At 29.1% G+C, this 25,304-nt stretch overlaps 5 protein-coding genes across 5 annotated transcripts; 1 reads left to right on the top strand and 4 right to left on the bottom strand.

Annotated features, from left to right (window-relative positions):
• Nucleotides 1-729: 729 nt before the first annotated feature.
• Nucleotides 730-5,593, bottom strand: Bma-sinh-1 (PAP2 superfamily protein; the record flags this gene model as incomplete). The annotated part of the gene is made up of 14 exons (XM_043079385.1): nucleotides 730-966; nucleotides 1,204-1,278; nucleotides 1,418-1,572; nucleotides 1,859-2,005; nucleotides 2,319-2,417; nucleotides 2,636-2,752; nucleotides 2,861-2,968; nucleotides 3,161-3,294; nucleotides 3,405-3,575; nucleotides 4,042-4,214; nucleotides 4,639-4,705; nucleotides 4,773-4,990; nucleotides 5,085-5,172; nucleotides 5,487-5,593. The coding sequence occupies 14 exons, from the start codon at nucleotides 5,591-5,593 to the stop codon at nucleotides 730-732; spliced, it is 1,896 nt and encodes a 631-aa protein (XP_042935319.1).
• Nucleotides 5,594-6,910: 1,317 nt separating this feature from the next.
• On the bottom strand, nucleotides 6,911-9,534 carry Bma-plpp-1.3 (Uncharacterized protein; the record flags this gene model as incomplete). The annotated part of the gene is made up of 5 exons (XM_043079384.1): nucleotides 6,911-7,149; nucleotides 7,663-7,779; nucleotides 8,130-8,232; nucleotides 8,422-8,640; nucleotides 9,331-9,534. 5 exons carry the CDS (start codon nucleotides 9,532-9,534, stop codon nucleotides 6,911-6,913), a joined length of 882 nt encoding a protein of 293 aa, XP_042935318.1.
• A 2,607-nt stretch (nucleotides 9,535-12,141) lies between these two features.
• Nucleotides 12,142-13,965, bottom strand: Bm7316 (ATP synthase mitochondrial F1 complex assembly factor 2, putative; the record flags this gene model as incomplete). The annotated part of the gene is made up of 6 exons (XM_043079383.1): nucleotides 12,142-12,291; nucleotides 12,428-12,636; nucleotides 12,854-13,026; nucleotides 13,341-13,471; nucleotides 13,613-13,705; nucleotides 13,885-13,965. 6 exons carry the CDS (start codon nucleotides 13,963-13,965, stop codon nucleotides 12,142-12,144), a joined length of 837 nt encoding a protein of 278 aa, XP_042935317.1.
• A 660-nt stretch (nucleotides 13,966-14,625) lies between these two features.
• Nucleotides 14,626-15,952, bottom strand: Bm7317 (NADH:ubiquinone oxidoreductase 17.2 kD subunit family protein; the record flags this gene model as incomplete). Its single annotated transcript, XM_001895143.2, has 3 exons — nucleotides 14,626-14,799; nucleotides 15,094-15,220; nucleotides 15,804-15,952. 3 exons carry the CDS (start codon nucleotides 15,950-15,952, stop codon nucleotides 14,626-14,628), a joined length of 450 nt encoding a protein of 149 aa, XP_001895178.1.
• A 1,403-nt stretch (nucleotides 15,953-17,355) lies between these two features.
• Bma-suf-1 (Suppressor of forked protein, putative) lies at nucleotides 17,356-25,098 on the top strand (the record flags this gene model as incomplete). The annotated part of the gene is made up of 20 exons (XM_043079382.1): nucleotides 17,356-17,448; nucleotides 18,004-18,099; nucleotides 18,478-18,534; nucleotides 19,527-19,559; nucleotides 20,071-20,168; nucleotides 20,532-20,633; nucleotides 20,743-20,869; nucleotides 21,105-21,263; nucleotides 21,392-21,473; nucleotides 21,602-21,751; nucleotides 22,051-22,202; nucleotides 22,423-22,566; nucleotides 22,742-22,844; nucleotides 23,083-23,152; nucleotides 23,233-23,428; nucleotides 24,000-24,087; nucleotides 24,161-24,325; nucleotides 24,439-24,567; nucleotides 24,686-24,804; nucleotides 24,931-25,098. The coding sequence occupies 20 exons, from the start codon at nucleotides 17,356-17,358 to the stop codon at nucleotides 25,096-25,098; spliced, it is 2,331 nt and encodes a 776-aa protein (XP_042935316.1).
• Nucleotides 25,099-25,304: the final 206 nt, after the last annotated feature.

The following is a 25,304-nucleotide window of genomic DNA, read 5'->3' as shown; positions in this document are numbered from 1 at the left end:
CAGATACAATCAAGAATTCATGAAATGGAAAAAAATGTAACAAATTGTAATAAAAAAAAATTTTAGTAAAAATATTATCTTGTTTATTTGTTTATATACATCAGTTCAATTTCTAAGCGAAACACTGGAAGTAGTGAATTTTTATGATAAATTTGATGTGAACAAAATATATTGAACATATTAAAAGGAGTTCGAAAAGTTCTAAAGGTACAAAGAACAGTGTTTATGATAAAATATAGTGTGTATGTTTGTGTAGATGTAATACAATAGGTATAATTCATCTTGTAAATGTACATTTATTATTTGTTACTTTATTTCAAAAATATTTCAGTGAAATATTTTGTTTAAAACTGTCTAAAGCTTGTTGAGTTTTTTATTTCGCGCTGTATAATTTTGGAAGAATTTAAATCTTTCTGAATTTTTAGGAACAAAAATCTGAATGCAAAATGAAGTCCAAATATGAATGGCTAACAATTAATTCAACTTCAAACATCAGAATTAACAATTTAGAGATTGAAAATTCAGAAAACGCCAGAATTCCATTTCTAGATGAAATAGTTCATAAACAGTAAACTATTTAAACAATACTGTACAATACAACATAGCTTTATAGTAAACGAAAGAAAAGTGTTTATAAATTAAAAATGCTTTTCGCATATTCCAAAACCTAAAATTTACCTAAAAAGTTTAAATTGTATCCTTCATAATAACATCAATCACATGGTTAATTTAATTATGTTTCGACAATAGCTTCAACAGTAGCGGAATTGCATTTGTCATTGTGGAAGTTAACTGGGATACTGTGCGAATTGCAGGACTAACAGAACTATTTTGTCTTTTGAATTGTATGTCAGGGATACTACTAAATGCTTTTGTAGCTGCTTTTTTTGGCTTCTTAATTCCACCATTTGAATATTTGTAAATTTGGCGAACTGTTGAATTTATATTATCGATTATGGTATTTATCTGCAAGAATTTGTAGGATATCAAAAAGCTCCACATTTTTTAGAGTAATAAATTTAACAGTATTTAAATTTATTTGTTTAAATTTGAAATCAAATGGTTTACAAATTGTCCAATGATTTAGATGCTATATCAATAAAATTATCACTTACTTCTATTATTAGTAAAACATTTTATCAGACAATAAATTATTGTTAGCACTAGTCATATTATCATTCAAAAAGAAATTGAAATTTAAACCTTTTCTGCTATACTCCAAGCATCATCAACATCTGCCTCCAACTGCAATATTTTCCAACATGCATCATCGTAAGGCTAAAAATAGTTGAAGAAAAAAGCTAATAAAATTAATTAACTCTTAACTCTTAGCAAAAATCAAAACACAGTAAAACATTAAATGAACTACAATATGGATTCAATGAAAATTCAATAATTGCCAATGAATATCACTAACCTTTCGCTTTGATAATTCATAATTTTCAGTTAATATATCTGATTCGCAACTTAATGCTGAATGTTGCATGCTACTACTTAATTTGCTTGTTTGTAGTGCTTCTGATTGATTTATTGCTGGATATGATAACCAAACAATCCTTATTCCTCGTTTTGCTGCAAATAAAAAGAATTAAGAAATGAAATGAAACATAGATTAAAAAGAAAACAAGAATTGTCAGAGCTCTTGAACAGATATCATTGAGTGATAAGACAAACTATGCAACATATAATTTGTATGTTCTTAAAATGAACCTTCAATACATATGTTGTCAAATAAGATTAAATCCCTCTGTGAATTCATTAAACTTTTGTTCTTTTTTTAAGAAGGGAAACGAAGATTAAAACTTAGGCAAAATAATAATAGTACTAGATTTTTAAATAACAAAAACCGTAAAATTACAATTTGAGTGATCAGTGATTTCAACTCCACCAACGTAATCCCATGCTACGTACAAAGTTTTCATAGAAGAATGTAAAAATATGGAATTTCGTGTTCTTATTCGATCCATATGGCTTGGTCCTAATTCAAAACCATTCTTTTGAATAGCTATAACAAAGAAAAATGACATCCCATGAAGTAGTTCTTTTTTTATAGTTGTATTAAATTAATTTACACAAAAATAGAGAAATGTGATATAAGAAAAAAAAAATAAAAGAAAGAACAACCGTTAAAACTTAGATAAAATAACTTCTAATAAATCATGAATTGTTTTCGCGACGAATAAGATAATTTCATAAAACAAAAAAAACATAAAAAAAAAAGCATAACTTTTTAGATGTCCTTTAATAAATGATAAATCATAAGTATTATAAAAAGAAAACGTAGGAGATACAAAGTAATAAATACGAGTAACTTTTACTTAATAAAGCATTCCATTTCGGCTTATATCGATGTATCTTCTCTACTGAATAAGATGCAATCGAATTATCTAGTGAATCTTTGATATCGCTATCTGATGCTGAAATGGTGTCGTAGTATTCTACTGTATCATTTACAGATTGAATTGTAAAGAGTCGAATAATAAATTCAAGATTAAAATTGAATTTCAATTAAACTAGAGATTTTCAACAAGAGAACCAACTTTCAAAATATTTCTTTTAATTTTTTTTTTACTTTTTAAGAAAGAATTATTCAACATTAGCGTGTATCGTAAAATTAAATAAATTTAAAATTTACCAGAGCACTTCCGTCGTTCTGGTAATGAGCTTATCAAATGTTCCTCAATTTTTGAAATTGAACTATGTTCCTGACTAAGACTTGAACTACATGTTGGAGCAAAATCACCTCTAGAGCCTAGAATAGATTTTTGTTTAAAAACAAAACCGTTACATAAACAAAAAATACACATATGCATCATTTTCAAAAATTAAGAGGATAATAAACAATGGGAACAAAACAAACTGTTTATGCGCAGCAGTAGAAATTCCAATGAAGCCGTACTGGATATTGGCTTATTGAGATCAAGCACAACATTAGGTTGCTTCATAGTTTCCAAAACATATTCTTGCACTTAAATTGAATTGAACACAAATTTACTTCTTCCAACTTTTGTAAAATAGAATTCATTTCAAATAAGATCAGAATTCTAATTAAAGTTAAGTTAGAAAACATAAGTGCTAGCACTAAATAAACAATTCTATTTCATAAAAAATACGAATAAATATACAATTATAATAAAGTAAAATGAATGAAATATCTCACAAGCTGGGCAATCACTCATGAAATCTTGACCCTCATCCTCTATACGTCTCTTGATAGCCTGATCACGAAGCCATTGCAAGGGTACATCCAATGAATCCATTGAAAATTCATATTGTTTACCACTTATGGTATACCTGAATTGTATTTGCCTCTAAATCAAACATCAGGAAGGTATCAGTCTCCACTGATTACTCCAAAAAAGAAAAAAGAAAAAAAAAAAAAAAAACGCGACAACAGAACTGACACAACAACATTTGTTAATCCCAAATAATTAAGACTCTGTCGTTTCTCTAGAGCAACCGTTGACCAACATGCGCCAAGTTCATTTAATAAACGATGACCATCAACTGCCGGTAAGTCTCGATCCACTTCACCATTTTCTTCAGCCATCAATAAATGATATTGCGTAACTGATCTGAAAATAAAGAAACATTAATTTTATAAATATAAATTTCTAAATAGATGACTCATTTAATTTCTTAACTTTTGAAAACAACAACAAATTCAGATCATGCAAAAAAAAAAGAAAAAAAAAAACTTCATACTTTTGTTAATGTGCACTTTATGATACTATACTCATAGTTTTTTCTATTAAGAATCTCATATTTATTGTTGAAGCATAAAACCTCAAATATTTCAAAAACATACATTAACAGGGATTAAAAACGGAATAAAATAGGTTATTTTAGCTTTTCGCGCTATATTAATGCTAATTTACTAGTAGCTAGAACTTCTGATGATAAATTAGTAAAGTAGTATTTGACAAAATTCAAAAAAAGCACACTTTATGATGAAATAAAGTTTGTTTGAAACAGATTTTACGAATCAATGTTAATCAATTAATAATTTTCATGCTAATTAATAAAGGCCGAAATGCATACTCAATACTATTCGTCCTTCGAATCCGTGCATATTCATAGCAACATAAACCAACAAGATCAGAAATGCAAATTTCGCACTGAGCATAGATAATTAATGAAAAACATTTACTACTGCCTGGTTCAGATTCGGCAAAAGGGTAGAAAACTAATAGTTTTCGACCATTTTTGATATCCTAAAAACAAATATAATATTTTCAAATAATAGATGATGATACTATGCAGTAATCGATACATATCTATTTATTCCACTAAACTGTTTTTTGTTTACCTCTAATTCAAATCAACCAAAGGAGTTTGGAAAATTTTTCTGATCAACTCAATTAGCTATAAAAAAAAAAAAAAAAAAAAAAGAACGAAATTTATTTTATAGCTAAATTATTTGTCCATTTCTAAAAAAAAAAGCTTATTGGTAAAGAAAACATTTTATACTTTGCAATGTTCAATGCAATACTAATAATATTGCACGAATAACAGACACGTCAAGAAAATTTTTTAATTTATTACAAAGCTAATAATTATGATCTACTGTTTCTCATATTTTTGAAATACGAATATTTCCAGGTAAAAAAAAAAGTCAAGTTTAGAAACGATACTTACCGATGCAGCAAACCTTGCATAAGCTGCAAGATCAGATCTGATTACAAAATCTGTTTTCTCCAAAAGTCTAAAAGCAAAAATTAATTTCCAAGTTAAAAATAACTCTTAAGTATGATTAAATAGGAACAGCTTACAATCCAATAATGGATTTTTTCGCAGGAAGTGGTGACGAACTACACGATCTATCATCACATTGAAAAAATTCCAAATCTGATGTACTCAGTTGTGTTTTAACTGCATCATTTTTCATCTCTTTATTTTCATCACTTTGAACTGATAGGTCATTTTCCTGAATTCTAGAACGTAATCGTTCCTGTAATAGTTCGTAAGTTGACTGGTAATCAGGAGTAGCCTGAAAAGAAAAAAAAACCGGCAAGTTTGTAAATTTAATTTGATTTTATTTATCCAAATTTTGTTGCAAATGAAGAGAGGTAATCTCAACAGACCAAATAGCATGGAGAGTGTTCCTCACTACTCGTATCAGAATCATCTGTAGAACGAAAATTCAATGGTAAACCACCAGGTTTTGCTTTTCTGAAACCAATTTGAAATCTTATACATGAATAATAATTTAACTTAGTCCACTATTTTCATCATTTTTACTTATTTCACATTCAAAAATGAATATAAAGTTACATATTCATACTTAACTAACTAAAAATACAAGAGCAAACATTCCATTTAAAAAAAAAAAAAAAAAAAATGGTAGAAACGTAAACTCAAACAAATAAAATCAAGAAAAGTTTCATTAGAAAAAGCAATTACTCTCTTCAGCTACAGTTAATATTCATTAAATAAAATACATTTTTCAAAACGAATAAAAGGAAAATTTAATTTTTTTGTTATACCTTGCCGGTGGTCGCAATATCTTCTTACATAGACCATTATCATCAGCATTAATAATGCATTGATATCTGATAAAATCGGCAAGTTCATCCGGATCAAAACAGGCCATCCAGTGCACAGGTATTACCTGAATTAATGTAGAATAATTGTTTCAAAAGATATAGTTCAAATAGAATCACATCATACAAATCATTTTTTCAGGTTCTTTCCAAGTTTTCAACTCTAGGTTTGGAAAGCAAGTAATTTAATAAAGGTTATCTTCTCCTAATACAAGGCAAAATAATTTGAAACTGTACTTCGAATCTCCAGGAAAAACTTATGATTTTTGAAATGAATAAACAAAACTTCCGGCAACTTAATAAATAGGCAAAAATTTTGGTGATGCTCACTATTTTCACTAAATTACAACTAAAAGAGATGAGGAAAATTTTAAATTTTCACACATATACTTCCCTAACTAAAAAAATGGAATTTCAAGAATCCGATTTCACTTAAAATTTTATCGAGCCGAATAATTCACTGTTCAGCATTTCCATTATATCTTGGATGATCCTAAGAATCCATGAATTTCATGAGAGAAGGAATTTGGCTCTAATCTAAACTTTAATTTTGATTTCCAGGCCCTCATAAAATTCTTTCCTCTAAGAAATTATCAATCATCTTGTGAGTAGCAAAGTTACAACTGTAATTCAATTTAAATGTTGATTTAAACTCAGGAAAGCGATATATTTTAATTAAAAAAAAAACATGTCATTTCTATTGTTGGTAGATATACCTTCAAAAAAGAAAACAGAAAATTTATCAACCTATTCCAAGTATAAAATAAATTTGAGATATAAGCATGTTGACATAGCTAAATGATAATGATAGTAATAGAAATAATAAGTGTATAACAACCAGTTCCAATTAAAATTAACAACCTGAAGAATACTTCATATTCAGAAAAGCATCAAAATATGATATCAAATGAGGAAATATCAAATATAACAAAAATCTAAATTACATAACAGAAAAAAAAAAAAAAAAAAACCAAGAAAATTGGAAAACAAAAAAAAGAAAAAACATTGGTCGCCAATGATCGCATATAGTATATATTATATTATTCATATCAAACTCCATTTTAGCACTAACAATTCTTTGAAAATAAATTTATCGATATGTACAAAATAAAGCTTCAATTTAGATTTTGCTATATAAGAAAATTAGCAGCCAGTCTTGATATGTAAACAGAATTTGATTTTGAAACATTCAAGAATTACACTTAATATTGATAAAATATGAGATTCAAAGCTACAAGTGATAGGCGAGCAATTAAATTCTAAAAAAATAAAGGCAAAACATGATATACAAGAACCGGATAGTCTTTTCTTTCCTTTTAAATTTATAACAACAAAACATGACGGAAAGAAAAAAAAAAATCAAATTTTTATGAATTATGCATATTTTCCAACAAACGATTCTGATAAACCAATGAAGAGTGTGTCTTCCGAATAAAAATATACGCGCATGAAAGAGCTAATATTATTCCACCTAAAACATCCGTCGGATAATGCCAATAATCAGTTATGCGAGTTACCATTACCACTATTGTCCATGTACCACTTATAATTAGCACCGTAAAACGGATTACTCGTAACAATTTATTGCCAGTAGCATCAACAATACCTGAACAAATAAAAAAATAAATAAATAAATTGATTAATTCAACTTTATAAGAATGAAAGCTTAAAACAATATTCGCTTTCTTTAATGCAAAATTTCTTTTGAGAAATAAAAAAAAAAAAAATGAATAGTAAATAATACATTTAAAAATGTTATCTTAAACAGTTAAATAGTATTTTCAAAAAAAATGATAAATGAAAATAAAACGAATGAAAACTGAGAAAGCAAGGATTTTAAGAGAAATACTAAAAAAAATGAGAATTTTATTAAATATTTCAACAAAAAGAAGCTCGTTGGAAATAACATATCGTCCTCATTTATACCTTTTCGTATTTAAAATCATTAATGAATTCTTCTGAACCAACAAATATAACACATATATCGTTTATCATACGAAATAATTAGTATATATTTTCTAATTATCATTACATTATCATTACAAATTATTATAATTAATATATGTATATCGCTTAGATAAAACTTCTTGCCATTAGACAACATTTTTTGGTAGCATACCTTTCAGGTAAAAATAAAAGAATAAAAAGAGCAATACAGCAGCTGATGTATGGCCACTTGGAAAACTTTGACGTCCGATACGAATTCGATGCATATTCGTTCCCAAACAATTTACACCTACAAATAAACAATTCACACTTACAAATTTCATAATTTCTTATTAAAATTAAGTCATACTACCTCGAAAAATTCCATTTATAATATTTTCCGCTCAGCTTGTTACTCACATTCACATATTGCTTACTTTAGTAGTAGAAAGTTAAAACATATATTGGAGATTTATTCTTTTAAAAATTTGAACTAAACCTATCAAAATTTTCTAATCTGTCAAAACTGAATTTTTTTTCTAACCTACTTTTACTTTCACTATGTAAAGCTTTATCTCTCATTCTTTTTCCTCATAATATTTTACTATAGCATTCAACTTCAAACTAATCTAGCTTAAACTGAAAACAAATAACACTTACTTTCGATATAAGCATTTGGATCGGTACAGTTGATTTCCTTCCAGTTCGGTTGGCAAACACTTAAATAGTGTGGCCTTAATCGAGCAAATGCGCACTTCAGCACCTGGAAATATAGAAAATTCATCTTTATCCTTCGTAAAAAAAGATTATTAGTTTTTAGAGTTAGTATTTGAATGTATTTTAATTTTCAAACTTTCAAATCAGTGCAAGACATATTAGGACGATATGAGAACATTGAATTATGTATAAATAAAGGTAAAGAAATGAAAATATTAGAAAGAAAAAAGAATACCTCCATTATAAATGTTGCAATAACAAATGAAACAATATACATGAGATAGATTGATGTGGTAAAGTGAAAATATTTGCGCAATTTATTTCGACCATCAGATATTACAAATACTACAGCTTCTACTAATAGGATGATGAAAAGTGGTGAAGCAATGGATACAGCTAGCAAATGTTTTGTTGATATGGTATTTGGACGAAATGGATTACTAATATGTGGTACCTGGAAGAAAAACAAACATTAAGCGATGCTGTTAAAGTCAAAATTTGTCACAACTATTAATTTCAATAATGTTATTGTTAATATTATTACTATTTCTGATTACATGAAAATTTGAAGAGAACTCAATTTGCAGCAATTCACTACCTTACAAAAATTTCATATGAGATATGCTATTTCAAGAATATGTTTAGTATTTTTTTGCAACACCGACTAACTTATATTTGCACTTCAATATATCTCTTAGTATATGCTCCAATCTTTGTAGGATTTCTCTCTTCTTTTCGCAAATTTAAATCCATTTTAACAATTACAACAAAAGAGGTTATAAAAAAAAAAACAAAAATGTGGAATAGTCCAAAGTTAAATCACAAATACATTAGATATTCACAATACTAGACGTAGCAACAAATAAAGAACTTAACACAGAAATTCAACAAAAAAAAAAGAAAGAAAATTAATGAAAAAAATTGGTCTATTAAAAAAATAATTCTTTACCTAACTACTCACTAATTAATGTTATTTTTCGGATGTAAATTTAACTTTCTCAAACTATTCAAAAAACAAAAACATAGCACATTGTTTCCTCATATTTTTTACTCATTAATTGTGAGTAAAATATATGAGTAATATAGCAAGTACAAATAATGAGAAATTTTTCATTTCTGCAAATTTAAAAAAGAAAAAATTTACCTCATAACAGTAGAAACCACGTTCATATGGTATAACAAGTTTGCCAACAAACATATTTAATGCATAAAATGCTACAGCTAATGCAATTCCAACATCGACTGTTAAAGCAAAAAGTCCTTTAGCAATAATCATAGTTCTTGATTCTTCTGCATTACTTTCATTTTGTGCAAATCGTCCACTAAATGTTACTCGACGTAGTGACATTGTTGATAACTCTACAAATATATCAATAACAAATATAATATAAATAGAAATGAAAAGAAAAAAAAAAAAAAAACGTTAATTAGCAATGAAAATATAAACCCTTCCAATCAAAATGCTAGTAATTATTTGTCAAATCAAAAATTGTTATTGCCATTAGTATTCAAAAAATTTATCCCTACTATATCAAGAAAATAAGCAAACTTCTTTCTCTTACAACTAAAGCACTGACATCAATTCTTCTTTTGTATCCAAAATCCTCTGATAATTAATCTTTTGTTATATTCAAAAATGCAGATAAGTTTTGACATTTTCTTTTTTTTTTTGAAAAAAAGAAAATTTTAAACTACAAGTGTAGAAAACTATTAAAAAAAAAAAGTATAAGTGGAAACTTAAGCAAACTGAAGAGAACAATTTAACATACTTTTAATGGATCTTCAAGTCTAATCAATCACCATTTCTCACTCATACTTTTCTCTCTCATTGTTTGTATAATTTGTAAAGCACAGACATATACACACACTGAATGCTAAACATTTAACTCTCACATATAACTCTAATTCATATATATATATATAAAGTAAAATATAAAAAAAAAAAAAAATCAAATATATATATATATTTACAATTTAAATTCATTTTTGGAAATGAATCTGAGTGCAACGTCAAAATATATTATAAAAAAAACAATTTGTAGCATATAATAATACATTTAATGTGTTTATCAACAATTTACATTTCGCTAATTTTTATTAAAAACAAAAACAAAAACCTCCTAAGAATATTCACGCATGCTAGATACGCTCAATATTAATTTCCTTGAAAAAAAAAAAAAAAAAATGAAATACTATCAAAATAAGCTAACTCTAATACGATATAGATTTTAGTACATTATATTATTATATCAGTAAACGTATGAATAATAATCTTCATATTATATCAGTAAACCTACGAATAATCTTAATTCATTTTAATCATCAACGAAAAACCGAAAAAAATACTAGCAAGGTTACTCAGGAATGTGTAAAAATTCTCGACTAAATTACTAGCGAGTGAAGTAAAACTAAAGTAATCGTACTTTCATTTCTGATATTCAGCCCATTTGTTGTGAGAGATAGTTTTTTTTTTTTTTTTTCACCTATGCTTCTTTACCTATACTATGCTAAACTAAATTGTTTATTATGAACTAAAACTTTACAAATGACAATTTAAAGAATTTAAACACTCATTCATAGCTTATTGGAAAATTATCATAAAAAATGCCATCACATTAACAATAATCGTCTTCTTTTATCTCGATTCCCCTTCCTTTCTTTATCACTGCTCTTAGAATTGCTATCTCTGAAAGTAAATGCATAACAGTATCACAAACCTCATAAATATTAAGTAGAAAATTCTAATTCTTCATTATCGAACTACTCTCTATATTATCACTTACTTTCGAATGATTACTTTAATCATATCCATGAATTCTATATTAGAAAAAAAAAACCACTCCTTGACAAATAAAAGCAATGTGAAAGAAGTTGCAACATTTGAGAATTTTTCACAAAAGTTAAAAAACTAAGAATGAAAACATGAAAACAGTCAATGTTGACAGCAACTGGATGCAAATGACACACACACACACACACACACACACACACATACAAACAAATAAACAACTTAGACATACACATACACAGACACACACACACACACACACACACACACACACACACACACACACACACACACACACACACACACACACACACACACACACACACACATACACATGCACACATACACATACACACATACACACACACACACACATACATACAAACAAATAAACAACTTAGACATACACATACACAGAGATACACAAAGATGAACAAACATTATGAAAACAAATTACAAACTAAACCTAAGTGAAGTAACTTAACCTTTGGCCACATTAAAGTAACACATTTATAGCTTTTTTTCTTTTACCACTATTCATACTCTCTGCATTTTCTCTCCTTTGCTTCTCAATTTTTCAAAAATTTCTAACCTTCAGATTACAACTATGATTTAATTATGATGAAAATTAACGAAATTAGAAGAAAACACATAAGAAGCACCCGTTTTCAATTTTTAATAATAAATAGTATATAGTCAAAAAAGAAAAAATTTAATGAATATCAGCGAGATAAATGATGAATTTTAAACACATCAAACAATGAATGCATTAACTTTGGTGATAAACATTTTATCAAATTAAATATTAGATGTAATCATTAACAATTACATATCAAAACAGGTAAGACAACAAAACAAAAATGATCATCAATGATCCCATATGACAAATGGAGAGTTATCAAATAATTCTCCGGAGACAAATTGAGCACCAGACATTTAAGCAAAATGATTACCACACGTCAAGCATCTAAGTATTATCCCTTCAAATGAACGTTTAAAACCTTCGTTTCAAATCAGTCTTTGATTATTTATACTCACAGTATCTTCTACCCTATTAATACTTAAACGACTAACATATATAAAATGAAGAAATTAGTGCTATCTATGTTAAAGCTACATATAATCGAAAATTTCAAATCAATGGATTCTGCAGCAATCGAAAAAACTTTAGACCACTTCTTTATTATTCTTCACAATTTCATTTTTTTGAGATTCTGCTTCGTATCCTAGTTCAAAATCACCCAAATGTACTAACAACACACCGGCCGATAATCGTGAAATCAGCTCTTCTCGTTCAATATCATGTGCCCATTCAACCTGCAATTATTTTTATCGCTTCGCCATTACGCATAAGTTGCTTATTTTCAGTAATAGACAATCATGCTTCCGCCAAAAAAAAAGGTCGAGAGTATTTTTTTGGACAAAAACTGATATACAATCTAGAATTATCAACCTTTCCCCAAACATCACTTTGGTATTTCTGTTCAAGAAGTGCTAGCTCAACGGCTTCATCAATATCCAAACGAGAGGATACGGTTGCCAAGGTGAGAAACACAGATTTGAGCGCTTCAGTAGCATATTGTAAACCGACCAGTTGTAGAAAATTGTAATCTGATAGCTGATTTGCCAAACGAACTCGAGAATTATTGTCAATCACAGCTTCTGAAAGATACTACAATAATCATTCATAAGGATAGGATAACTCTCAAAAGTTTCTGCGAATTCAGAATTTCTGCATGCAATTTAACAAGTTCTGCTGTTAACATAATGAAAAAGTGCTAAACAATTAACTCTCAAAAATTCACGATGACCGTCATTTAACGGCAAAATTAGCTACTTCATTAAAACAAACATGAAACATTTAAAAAATTCAACCAGCCTTCAACTATTGAATAACTCGGTTTCACTGACAAACCATACTCCCAGTTTACCCATTCAACTACAGGATTCCAATTTGTCTCTTCCAGGTGTAGTAAATTACTGTTTTCTTCCAGTCGATATAGAACTGTATCTTTATCCAGGAATTGGAGCACTTGTGATAAAAGATCAGATCTGAAAATATGAACTAAATCATTCAACAAAGATAAATAGAGCGTACTGCTTATCTTTTGAATTATATAAATTAATTTTATGCTATTTCGACATAATAGTCTTAAACAATCAGTTCAGGAGCAATTTATGAACAGTTACATTAAAGATTAAGTTAACATTAACTGCAACATATTTATGCAAATATGAACAGCATACTAAGCTAATTTCCTTATTGCTATACTAATTCAGAGTGAGAACAAATTCTCACCCTGAATCCTCACTTCCACAAAAATTAGTAAGGTAATATAGCTTTCAAAAAAAAAAAAAATGCATACTTCTGCAATGACATTGGATTATCGGTGGCTGTGAAAATCAAGCCTGTGAGCCTCATTAAGTTTACCCTTAATTCATTCGTCTGCATATTCCACTCCTGCGCTACAGCAAGTGCAAGCGCTTCAGAATATATCTGAAAAAGCAAACAGATGGCTTTTACCTTCACGCTTCTTATTGAATGACATATGACAAAAAAAAAAAAAAGGAATACACTTGATTAATTTTATGTCATTATTGGAAAAAAACACAACAATATTTTGCAAGAAAACCAAACCTTTACTGGGTTCCGTTTTGGTGTAACTAAACAGTGTTTATCAAGATATATGTTATAAACTTCTTCCACAGGCTTAAATACAACTCGCGCTTCCTGTAAGCAATAGAGTTTAAAATTTTCGCTAATGAAAAATCACTTGATTTAACCAAAATATTTGTTAAAAAATCATTCTCTTTACAACCTAAAGCACTTTATGCCTTTAAAAGTGGATATTTAATATCATGATTACTTCATAATCTTTTTTTTTTTTTTTTTTTCAATTTTATGATTACCTCATAAAATCGGTTCTTTGTGCTGGAGATACCAGAAAATAATCGGCGTGCTAATAATGCATGGCACAATTTTGCGCTCATCTAGAAAAAGCTATAGACTGCATATTGCTTATTCTGTCAAGCCTCACAGGTGAATGTTATACTGCTTAACCGCTTTACACAAGAAATTCGTCAACACACACCACAGTTTATAGCCAAGAATGTCTTCCCGAGATCAATCGCATCAGTTTACCAAACTTACTAGCTAATCAAAGCAACTGTTTTCAGCTTTATACGAGATGAAGTAATGATAGTCATTCCGATATTCATCAGACAAAAATCAAACTTTCAAAAAGGTGTATTCCAGAAAAATGTGTAGTAACTATGAAGCAATGTACAAGAAAGCTAACAAACAAAATAAATTAATTCATGATAAAGATTGGCAAACAGTACACTTTTCAGCTATTCATTTAATTCGACGGAATAAAAATGCAGTTCACAAATAGAAATGTAGAAGTACTAAGAACTCTTATAATGCTGGTCTTAAATTTCTTCTACATTAATCATCCCTACATTAATTGAAGTGCACTAATGGCTCAACAACATCAGATGGGAAAAGTGATAACCCATTTCTAATCCTGGATTTAAAAATTTTAAAAGTTTGCTGAATCCTTCATAATTTAAATAATTCAGATTCGAATTTTAGAATAACTTGCTCAAGAACTTTTCAAACAAAAAAATTTCTAAGAAACAAAAATACAATCATGACATTTCTGGCTGTTTTTTATCGTAGTCCACGTAACGTGGAAAACCTCTAGGTTGTGAATCGAAATCGTCCGATATCGTTGTCGATTCTATGTAAGGTATCTTTTTTGATTCATTAGCTGGAATTTCGTTCCTTCTATCCTGTTCTAGTTTTTTCATCTTCTCTACCACCTGCAAGATTACTGAATATTGATAACCATAAAATATGTAATTCTCCTGGTTGTCAAGTACAAAAATACAAGACAGCTGCTTGGATAATTAGTTAAAATAATAACAATAAAGAAAATAAAACGAAAATTGTATATAGAATAGTTTATCACATAATCATATAACGGTTGTAGCTAAAGACTTATGAAAATAAAATTACCAATCTTATCCCATCTGCTGACTGAAAAATTAATTAGAATTTTGAAGAAAAACTTTATCTACATTGCAAACAACTGAATGAAAATTTTAATCATAAACCTCTTCTCTAGCTTGCTTATTCGCCAAGATTTCTTCTTCTGTAGGTGGCAATTTCCGTATTCCTCGTAGCCATGTTAGCCATTCTGGTGATGGCACCTGAGATGACGTATTTGCTGGAACAAAACCCCTGTAATGTTTATTATGCTGTAAAAACGAAGAGCAGAAATGTATACGAAATTAATTATATACCTCCATGTCACATTGATTTAAAGCCTAATTACTGTTGTAATATCATATTGTGTAATTCTAATCTTGAAAAATTATTAAAATTTGTACAATCGATTCCGCGCACTAGACAAGGCGAAAATTTTTAATTAATTTATTTTTTCTGTCAGTATATGTCTACTGAACTTTTGAAGAATTTTTATCTGGAAATGACTGCAGCTACCCGTCTGACTTATTACTCAAGCTCACTACATAATCTGTTATAACTCACCACACAATCTATTCCACTCATTTTATATTTTATTGAAAATGAATCCATAACTTGAAATTTATTCCATAACTTAATGCGATTTAATTACAATTGGAACTCATCAGAATGTTATTTTATCAACCGAAATAACCTGTAGTTTCACACCACTATAATGAAGATGACAGCGTTATTTCATCTTTTCTTCAAAAAAAAAAAAACTAAATAAAGCAAAATTCCTAAGTAAAGTTTCGATATTTGAAAAAAAAAATCCACCAACACCGCCAACACTACTGACCTGTTAACAATTCGTCGAGATTTAGTTAATTCGTAGTATTTGTTACCTTGTTCATCATTACCAACGAAAGTCTTCTGGAATCGTTTCCGATCAAGCGAATCCAAAAAATTACGCCAAATAAATGTCAATACACCTGGACGACGAGTCATTAACAACTCATTCCCGAGATATCCCGAAAAAAAAAGATACAACATATGATAGCCACCTGATATATTGATTTGACACAGTCTGTATACGCAATTACACGTCTCATATACGTCTTATATTTTTAGTTAGTTGAGTGAAACTATTTATGCGTTTGTAATCCAATATTCGACTATTTACGTGTAATTATCTTTTTTATACCCAAAACTGAATTTATTTCTTACACTTCAATATTATTTAAAACATTAGTTTAAGATATTACTCATACAATATTTTTGGCATCTTATCCTAATATCTGATTTAATAAATTCCATAGATCTTTTCATAATATCATATATTCATAGAATACTTTATCCGTTTATAGTATGTTACAAAGAATTTAATGTTCTAATATTTTTAAAATGCAAATGAACAATTCTTATGAAACAAAATAAAATCATATCTTTAAAGTCAAGCTGAATTGATTAGTCAATTTAAAATTAGAATGAGATATTTAGAATTTTAATTTGAATCTAAATTTTAATGCAATGTAAATCAATGAATACATACCTAATGTGTTATAATTTAATTTTTAATTTAATTATTGTAACTTAGTGTCTTTCAGATGTCATATGAAGCTTTTATTGTGGTTTTAACTCCCAACACGAAAAGTTGACAACTTGTGTAATCATTTCGGTTTGAGCTGATGCGTTTTTTGTTGTTTTCATTGTTCGTAGAATTGTGTCAAACTTTCTTTATTTGGATATGATAGTGTGTATACTTGAGAGAGTCAGAGATTGATAAGATCACGAGATATTATAGATTAGGGATTGAGAGCAATGAGATATTATACAGACTTGAGAGAGATTAGGGATCAGAATGAATGAGATGAATTGATGGATATGAAAGTTAGAAAATGCATCAGATTTGAGGACAATAATCGTTTCAGGGGAGAAATTATAGGAATGGATGAGGAGGACAAAAGGGAAATGAAATGAAGGGCCTAGGAAATAGTAGTAGAATCATTGTGATTTAATATTAATTAGAGATTGAGAGTGTTAGAAGGTTAGAATAGGAAAAAAAATTATTTATTGTTATATTTATGTAAGTACGCCTGAATTTAAATAAGCGATTTGTCTTCTTTTCTTTTTTTTTTTCAAATTTTTTACATCTGAACAATCCATAAAGTTGATCGTTCTATGATCTAGAATACGTTCTAAATTTATTTAAGTTGATTGGAATATTTTCTGATTAATTCACTGGTATCTTCTTCAGTTAGTCAGGAGAATTGTTTGATCAAAAATACCTTGATGGTGATTAGACTGTATTGTATGGTGAGTAGAACTAAAAACTGCAAAGTGATTCATGTTGTTTGTTTAATTCATGAACTAAAATATTTGATGATTTTTCCATTCATTTTAAGTCATCGATGAGTTCGCTTTCGATTGTAAGTCCCGAACGTCGGATTGAACTTAATCCTTTTGATGTCGATGCCTGGAATCTTTTGCTGCGAGAGTCACAGGTATTTGTTATATCAGATGCTATATGTGGGAAGATGTTCGGTTTAACGTAAACTCTCAATTTGATTAGTTTAACGAACGAGTAAATTTTAGTAGTAGTAAGTGGTACATAAGTTAGGATAACTATATCTCAGTTTTATTAAATCTTCAGTATTAAAGTAAGGGAATAGGCCAGTTAACGTTATAACATATTCCATTTAAAAGTAAACTTTTCGGAATAATTGTGACCAATTTTTTTTTTTTTTTTTTGAATTATACTTTGGTATCATTTGGGGAGACACTTTTGTTTAGTAAAAAGTAGTGAAGATTAATTGAACTGGAATATTTTTATAATTATCATCATTTTACACTAGAAATAGTTTGAATTGTTTGCACTGAACTTCCTTTGTTTCTTCATAGATCTAGATGACGAGAATACATTTGAAAGATGGAACTCTTTGAAACAATTTTTCTTTGAAATAAACTTGCTTATTCTCTGCTTTTATTCAAATGGGCAAAAAGCAGGTTAGAGGGGTACTATGATACTCAAAAAAAGCCTACAATTTTTGGAATTTCAGGCTAGACCAATTGATCAGGTGCGTTCGTTTTACGAGAAATTAGTGAAGCAGTTTCCGAATGCTGGCCGTTACTGGAAAGCATACATAGATCATGAAGTAAGTTCTGCTGAAGGTTTTGATTTGCTTCAAAATTTTTAGCTTTTATTACCTAACCCATTTGTCGAGAAGCCATATTTGAACTTGCATTTACTCATTACAATCATTTCAGCTAAAAATATTTGCAAGCGAAACACAATGGGAGTGAGGGGAGAGAGTAGGGAGGGAGGAAGCTCCAAAGCAAATACCGAAGAAATTCAGTATAAAATTTCGTAAAATATGCATTCAAGGATTGATTGTTAATCATTTTTGTTCATTAAAATCATGATTCCATAAATCATGAACATGGAGGACATTTGATATACCATTATGAGTGTAGCAGCAACAAGTTTCCATCAATTGAATACCATCATTTTTATTTGTTTTGCAATTTTGCAGCGCGCAGTGGTGCTCGCTCTTCTTCTCCTTCTTCGTGTAAACAGACATGGGAATACTGTGAAACTGAGAACAAAAAGTGTGAATTAGGAAATGACATACTCTATCTTTAGTCTATGTTTTGAACAAGTATCAAATGTATTACTACTGCTGCATGAATTTTTTGCCATCATCCCGAACGAAATAAAAATTTTTACTCAAGAAAGTGACTCAGCAGTAATAAAATGCATAATTCTGATTGCATTTGTCCTTTCTCCTTCTTCTTCTTAAATTTTTCCCACCAGAGAATAAAGAATATACAACAGATATGATCTCTTCCACATTGCAACTAATCATCATTTTTCAAAATTCACTTTGTTTCACACTACATCTTTTTTTTTTTTTTTTGGGCGTATGAAATTATACGAAAAGAACCAGGGACAGAGATAACAGAGAGAGGGGTGGAGTATCAGACTGGAAATTTGGATGTTCCCATGCCCATGGTGTGAATTTTGAGAAATCGTTTTACGGTAACAGTAATACACTAATTGAAAACAATAACAATTATTCAAACAAGTCTCTTCTTTTTCTATTTTTTTGAAGAAAGTCTAGGCACATACATTTTAGGAAATTAATGATTTCTTGCTCAAATAATAGAATAGAACTTTTGCTAACTGAAGCTCCATACTCCCAAATTTCCAGATTGAACTATGAAATTCTTTGATACATCTTTCTCCTTGTTGCACAATGTTGAGCTTATATTTTTAACAAATTACGAAATTATTGATGAATTACATTATTTTGGAAATTTCACAGGGAAATTTAGTCGTAAATTTTATGATTAAGTATGTGTTATTATTTGATTGAATTAATCTAAAACATGACATGATGTGTTTCTTCGCATTTATCATAGCTGTTCATGACATTACTTTTTACGTAATGCATGTGATAGGCCGGTTTTATATGAATTCCTTAACAGGTAAGATCTCTACCTCCAACTTTTTTTTTTTCCTTTTTTTTTTACTGTTTTACTTTTTATTAGCAGAAGGAAATTTCATATACTTAAATTTCAGCTTCGTGGCAAAAATTACGAAAATGTGGAATCAGTAAGTTTGAATTCTTTGTTAAGTTTTTTTTGGTTTGAAATCTTAAAAAACTTGTAAATTGTTAAGATGAATGATTGCATGAAGTTAGAAGGTTGAAAGAGGACGCATTACACTGAATGTTCGATTAGTTTTTTTGGACCTTAGTTTCATTTTGATTTTTTTTTTTTTTTTTTGTGAGAGCCATCATTCAAAATATACTCCTCGAGATTTGAAGCTTGTAAGTGTTGTGATGTGCTGAGTAACACGAATTAGATTAACTGTTAAGGAGTATTATCGTAATAGTCATGATTTGCAGAATGTTGACATTGGACATTTGTGTTCAGCTTGCATTGATGTACCATCATTAGATAATGTAGCGCGTAATAAACTGTAATTAGTAGTATTTTTGGTAATATGAAATTTGATTGAACTATCATGCTTAGATTAGAACTTTTTGTACAGCTTAAAATCCATATGTTTATTACTAGTCAATCGTTGATGTCATTTCTGAGAATATTTCTTTTCCTTTCAGTTATTTGGTCGTTGTCTTATTCATGTTCTCAACATCGATCTCTGGAAGTGTTATGTTTTCTATGTACGGGAGACCAAAGGACATCTCTCCTCTTTCAGGTTTGGCATATTCATTTCTTTTGATTCAGCTAATATGTTATATATAACATATATCATGTAGCCATTAATCATAAACGCTCTTCAACTTTCAACTTCTCTTTAAGATTATAAATTGAATAAAATGGTGGAAATTGCCGGAAATTGCTTTTTATTAAAACGGTGTTATTAAATGTTTTGTAATTGTTTGATATTTACTCAAGTAGTTTTATCGTAATTCTTTAAAGAGACTGAGGCTGATTATTATTTAAGGAAACTTAAGCTAATTGTTATTTGTCATTTGTTTGTTATCTAACTTCACTACTACGGTAGTCGATGTGAGTCTCGTATTTAATTCGTAGTCTTCGAGATCGGGTCCTATTTTAGGGAGAAAATGGCACAAGCATATGAATTTGCTTTGGACAAAATTGGTCTTGATATGCATTCATATTCAATTTATTCTGATTATCTTTCTTTTCTTAAATCTGCGTAAGTTTTATCGGTCTTCTTTTTTTTTAAACTTTTTATATTAATTATTTTAGGAAAATTAAAATTTTAATTCTTTATGGTTGTTGAAAATTATTTATACGCATTGTAGGCCCACAGTTGGTCAGTATGCAGAGAATCAGCGAATTTCAGCTGTTCGTAAAGTATATCAGCGTGGTGTTGTCACTCCAATGGTTAATATTGAACAGTTATGGGCAGAATATTGTGCTTACGAAAAGGTAAAAGTTAAAGAATTCTTGTGTGTTATCCAGTGAATTTGTTGTATCTTTTATCAACTATGATTTGCATGACGAAAGCAGAAGCGAATTTGCAATTTGTTGAGCAAAATAAAAATAAATTGGAAGGAAGAAACTGTCAATTGGAAGAAACTTTGTTACTTTGCAAACAGTAAACTTTGGTTCTTTTTTTTTCACATTCTTTTTGTATTTTTCAATGATTTTTTTAAAATTCCAGAGCGTTAATGCTACATTAGCGGAGAAATTGATAGCTGAGCGGAATAAGGAATATCAAATTGCTAAGCGCATTTCAAAATCGTTAGAGCAAGTCACAAGGGGGTTAAATCGACAAGCTGTAAGTGTTCCACCACGAGGAACTGCTGCAGAAATGAAACAGGTTTAGATTTTTTTTAATTTCTGTCTTTGATTTCTAGATTTTGATTTTCACAAAGTTCCTTTTTTTTGCCATTTTATTAAGAAATTACAAGGAAAAAATTTGTCATAAAAAGTTTCTTTATTTTTCAGCTAGATATGTGGCGAAAGTATATACAGTGGGAAAAAACTAATCCTTTGGGTACAGAAGAATATGCATATTTTGCTAAAAGAGGTAATTATAAACTTTAATAATTTGAACTTAAAATTAAAATAAACTGATATTAATCTATTATATGAATATTAGGATTGATACCGTTACAGATTTATGCTATTTAATAATGTATTTACTTTGCATTTTAGTAATATACGCTTACGAACAAGCTCTTCTGTGTCTTGGTTACTATCCCGATATGTGGTATGAAGCCTCATTGTTCCAGCAACAAGCTGCAGCTGTTTTAGCAGAAAAGGGTGATGTGAAATTAGCAGCTACAATGAACACTGATATTATTCGTTAGTTCATACATTTTGTGAATTTTGAAAATTTGATTTCTTAATTATCGATTCAAGGTCAAGATAAAACTGCTATATATTCGTTTTATACATATATTTTTTTCACTAGTCATTCTCCATGGTACCTTAGTTGAAGTAAATTTACATATAGTAATTATTAATTTCCGATAATTCGTTGATTTTGAAATGATTTTAGAGTGGAAAATATGCATTTGTGAATTCTAGTAAGGATGTTTTATTGTGCTTTAAGTTTTACCGCATTTTTTCTTTTTTTATATTTCTGTTTTTTTTTTTTTCAGAATTATTCGAACGTGCAATTGGTGGTCTTTTAAAGGAAAGCCAGCTTTTGTTTTTTGCATATGCAGATTATGAAGAAGAGCGTATGAAATTTGATAATGTGAAGAAGATTTACGACCGACTTCTAGCCATTGAAACAGCTGATCCTACTTTGGTAATTGCTAACATTCTATTCATTGCTAGTGCTAGTTTTAGCATTTGTTGTCTAAAATTGTAAGCTTTATTTCACATCTCAGCATACTATATCATACATTCTGTACCGGAAAAATTTCGTTTTTTTAACCTAAGGGTTATGTTGTAGTAAAAAAAAAGGTTGTACAAATTATAAAAATACATAGATTTTACACGTTTTATTTGATCATTTTAAAATTCAGGCTTATATACAATTAATGAAATTCGTGAGACGAACCGAAGGTGTACAGTATGCACGTGCTATTTTCAAACGTGCTCGTCAAGACTCACGTTGCAAATTTCACATTTTTGTTGCATCTGCACTAATGGAATATTATTGTAGCAAGGTTCTTAATTTTTATATTCTCTTTAATAGCCTCTGTCTTTGTAGTATTAAAGTTTGTTTTGACAGGCTGATCTTCTTTATACTCTTCCTGGTATTCCAAAGCATTAAAACTTTACATATATTTCTGTATGAGTTGCATTAGGTGAAAATTAGTTTTATTATTTGTTACTTTTAAGGATACGGATATTGCGATAAGAGTTTTTGATATGGGACTAAAAAAATATGGCGATGAACCAGAATATGCTCTTGCTTACGTCGATTTTCTGTCACACTTAAATGGTAACCCTAGTTTTTCTAGCAAAAAGTTAAAGACATTTATTATGTTTTACGTTCTCTTCTCTTACATTTAGTTATTGTATTCTTTTTTGTTAAGTTTCTTTTCTCTCGTTTCTGTTTTAATTTATAATTTTTTTCGAGTGTTTTTCATGTCGAAATTTATATTTGTAGTATTTTTTTTTTTTGTAGTTTTTTCTAATTCATTTCAAATTTCCGAACTTTATTTGTTCAATTATTTCAGAGGATAACAATACACGTGTTGTTTTTGAACGAATATTAACTTCGGAATCCATGACACCTGAAAAATCGATGTTAGTCTTTTTTTTTTTTTCGATATTGAAAGTTTGTATTTAAACTACTTGGTCTAAGTCCAATAATCCTGTTTTTCTAGTGAAATTTGGGACCGTTATCTTGAATTTGAATCGCATGTTGGTGATTTATCGAGTATTTTAAAAGTTGATCAGAGGCGACGTGAAGCGCTAAATGAACAATATGGTGAAATGCAAACGCTACTGTTAATTGATCGATACAAATTTTTGGATTTAGTGCCGTGTACTAGTGATCAGTTACGATTGATGGGTTATTCGGTAAGTAGCAAACAAATTATCTAGTTAAATTTTTTATCCTACAGATGTTTTTAGACTCAAATTTTATTGTAGTTCAATAAGTTATGTAATGAAAATTATAATCTTTATAAGCTTTGTCAATATTCCAATGTTCTTGATCTATTTTACTGGTAGAGATACACATGTTGGTTTGCCGTAATCATATTATGGTTGGAAAGAAAATACTAAAAACCGAAGAAATTTTATGAAATCACTTTGGAAGTTCATAAGATTACTTGTTGGCTTTATATATATAATATTGAATTTCCACAGATCAAATGTAATTTCTTTAGGACTTTAGACAAATATAATAGATAAAAGAATCTTTCATGGATGTTTTACGAAAGAATTTTCAATTTTCAATTAGGAAAACTGCACTAGATTCACCTTATAGTGTGCATCAATAGAATAAATATGAAATTGTTAGGAATTTTAGGATTCCATTGGTTATCACTATTAATTTAATTAACTCCTTGTTAATCGTAGATATTTTGCTGGGTTTTTTTTTTTTTTTTTCATAAATTTGAAGTTCTGAATTCTATGACACCTGCAGAAAAAACTGGGACAAGGTTCATCATTGATTGGACGCGCATCGGTTTCAGGGACGGCTTCTTTGCTATCAAATGGTGCTCAAACAAATGGTTTGTTTTTCTTGGTTAATGATTGTATCATTTTTTTCATAATGTATTTGAAATTTCACAGTTTTTGTTTCAGGGCAAAATGTAGTAAGACCAACTGCAGGTGTAGGTGGACCATCGGTTGTAATGGGTGGTGGTGTAAGTTTAGAAATTTCTGGTTATCCAAGACCGGATACAGATCAGATGATACCTTTCAAACCAAAACTGAATACAAATGGCAGTTATCATCCCGTTCCTGGTGGTATGCTCTGGTTTCATTTTTTTATGTGTATTTTTTTCCATTTTTTTTCTTTTTTAATTTGCATTAATATGTAAAATCTATATGGAAAGTTGTTGAGTTCATTTTTTTAAAAGGTGTTTTTCCGCCACCGACTGCGGCGGCTCAGTTGATGCAGATGTTACCACCGCCATGGTGTTTCAATGGTCCGTTCGTTTCAGTAGATTTACTTATGGAAAGTCTAACGAAGTTCAGTCAAAGTGGACGTATGTTTTTTTCAAACTCACCAAATTTCTTTAACATATTCTTAAATGATTGTTTTATTTAATAATCATTTAGTTATTATTATTATTATTATCTGTAAAATAGTTTTGCTTTTTTTAGCACCATCAGTGGATCCTAAAGTGAAACTAGAAAATGGTACCATGTTTGGAATGCATCGAGTAGAAGATATCAAAAAAGAATTTTATCAATTATTAAATACTACTACTGATCCTAATGTTGTGAGTTGTTTTGTCTTTTTCTTCTTTTTATCTCTCTGCTTCTGATTTGATAGTTTAAGGTTAGTTAACATTTTATATTTTATCGAAGATATTAAGTATTTTATTAAAATTTGGAACGCAGTTTAGATCTTGGCATCAAGTGAATATCAACAACAACAATCAGCTGCTACGCAAAGGAAGAGACGAGCAGCAGGTGGTGGTGATTCTGATAGTGATGAGGAAGCTACACCACGTGCACCAGGGATAGTTCGAGACATTTATCGAAGGAGAATGAATCAAAAAGTTCATGAGTAATAATTGTTATTCAGGTTCTCTCTGTCGTACTTCTTTCGCATTCTAACTAACAAAGGTGTGTTGTATAGTCTTTCATACCTTTCAGGCTATGGAAGTCTTCTGAGCAATAATTTTTGCTAATGTTATTATCAGGAAATTCTGAAATAATTGTACATTTGATAAATGTCATTGGGATCGATAAGTTAAAATTACATTTGAAAATTTTT

This window comes from Brugia malayi (genome assembly GCF_000002995.4).
Source record: "Brugia malayi strain FR3 genome assembly, contig: Bm_v4_Chr2_contig_001, whole genome shotgun sequence".
NCBI classification, from domain to species: Eukaryota; Metazoa; Nematoda; class Chromadorea; order Rhabditida; family Onchocercidae; genus Brugia; species Brugia malayi.
Note: the sequence above shows the minus strand (reverse complement) of the source record. Positions and strands in the feature narration are given on the sequence as shown.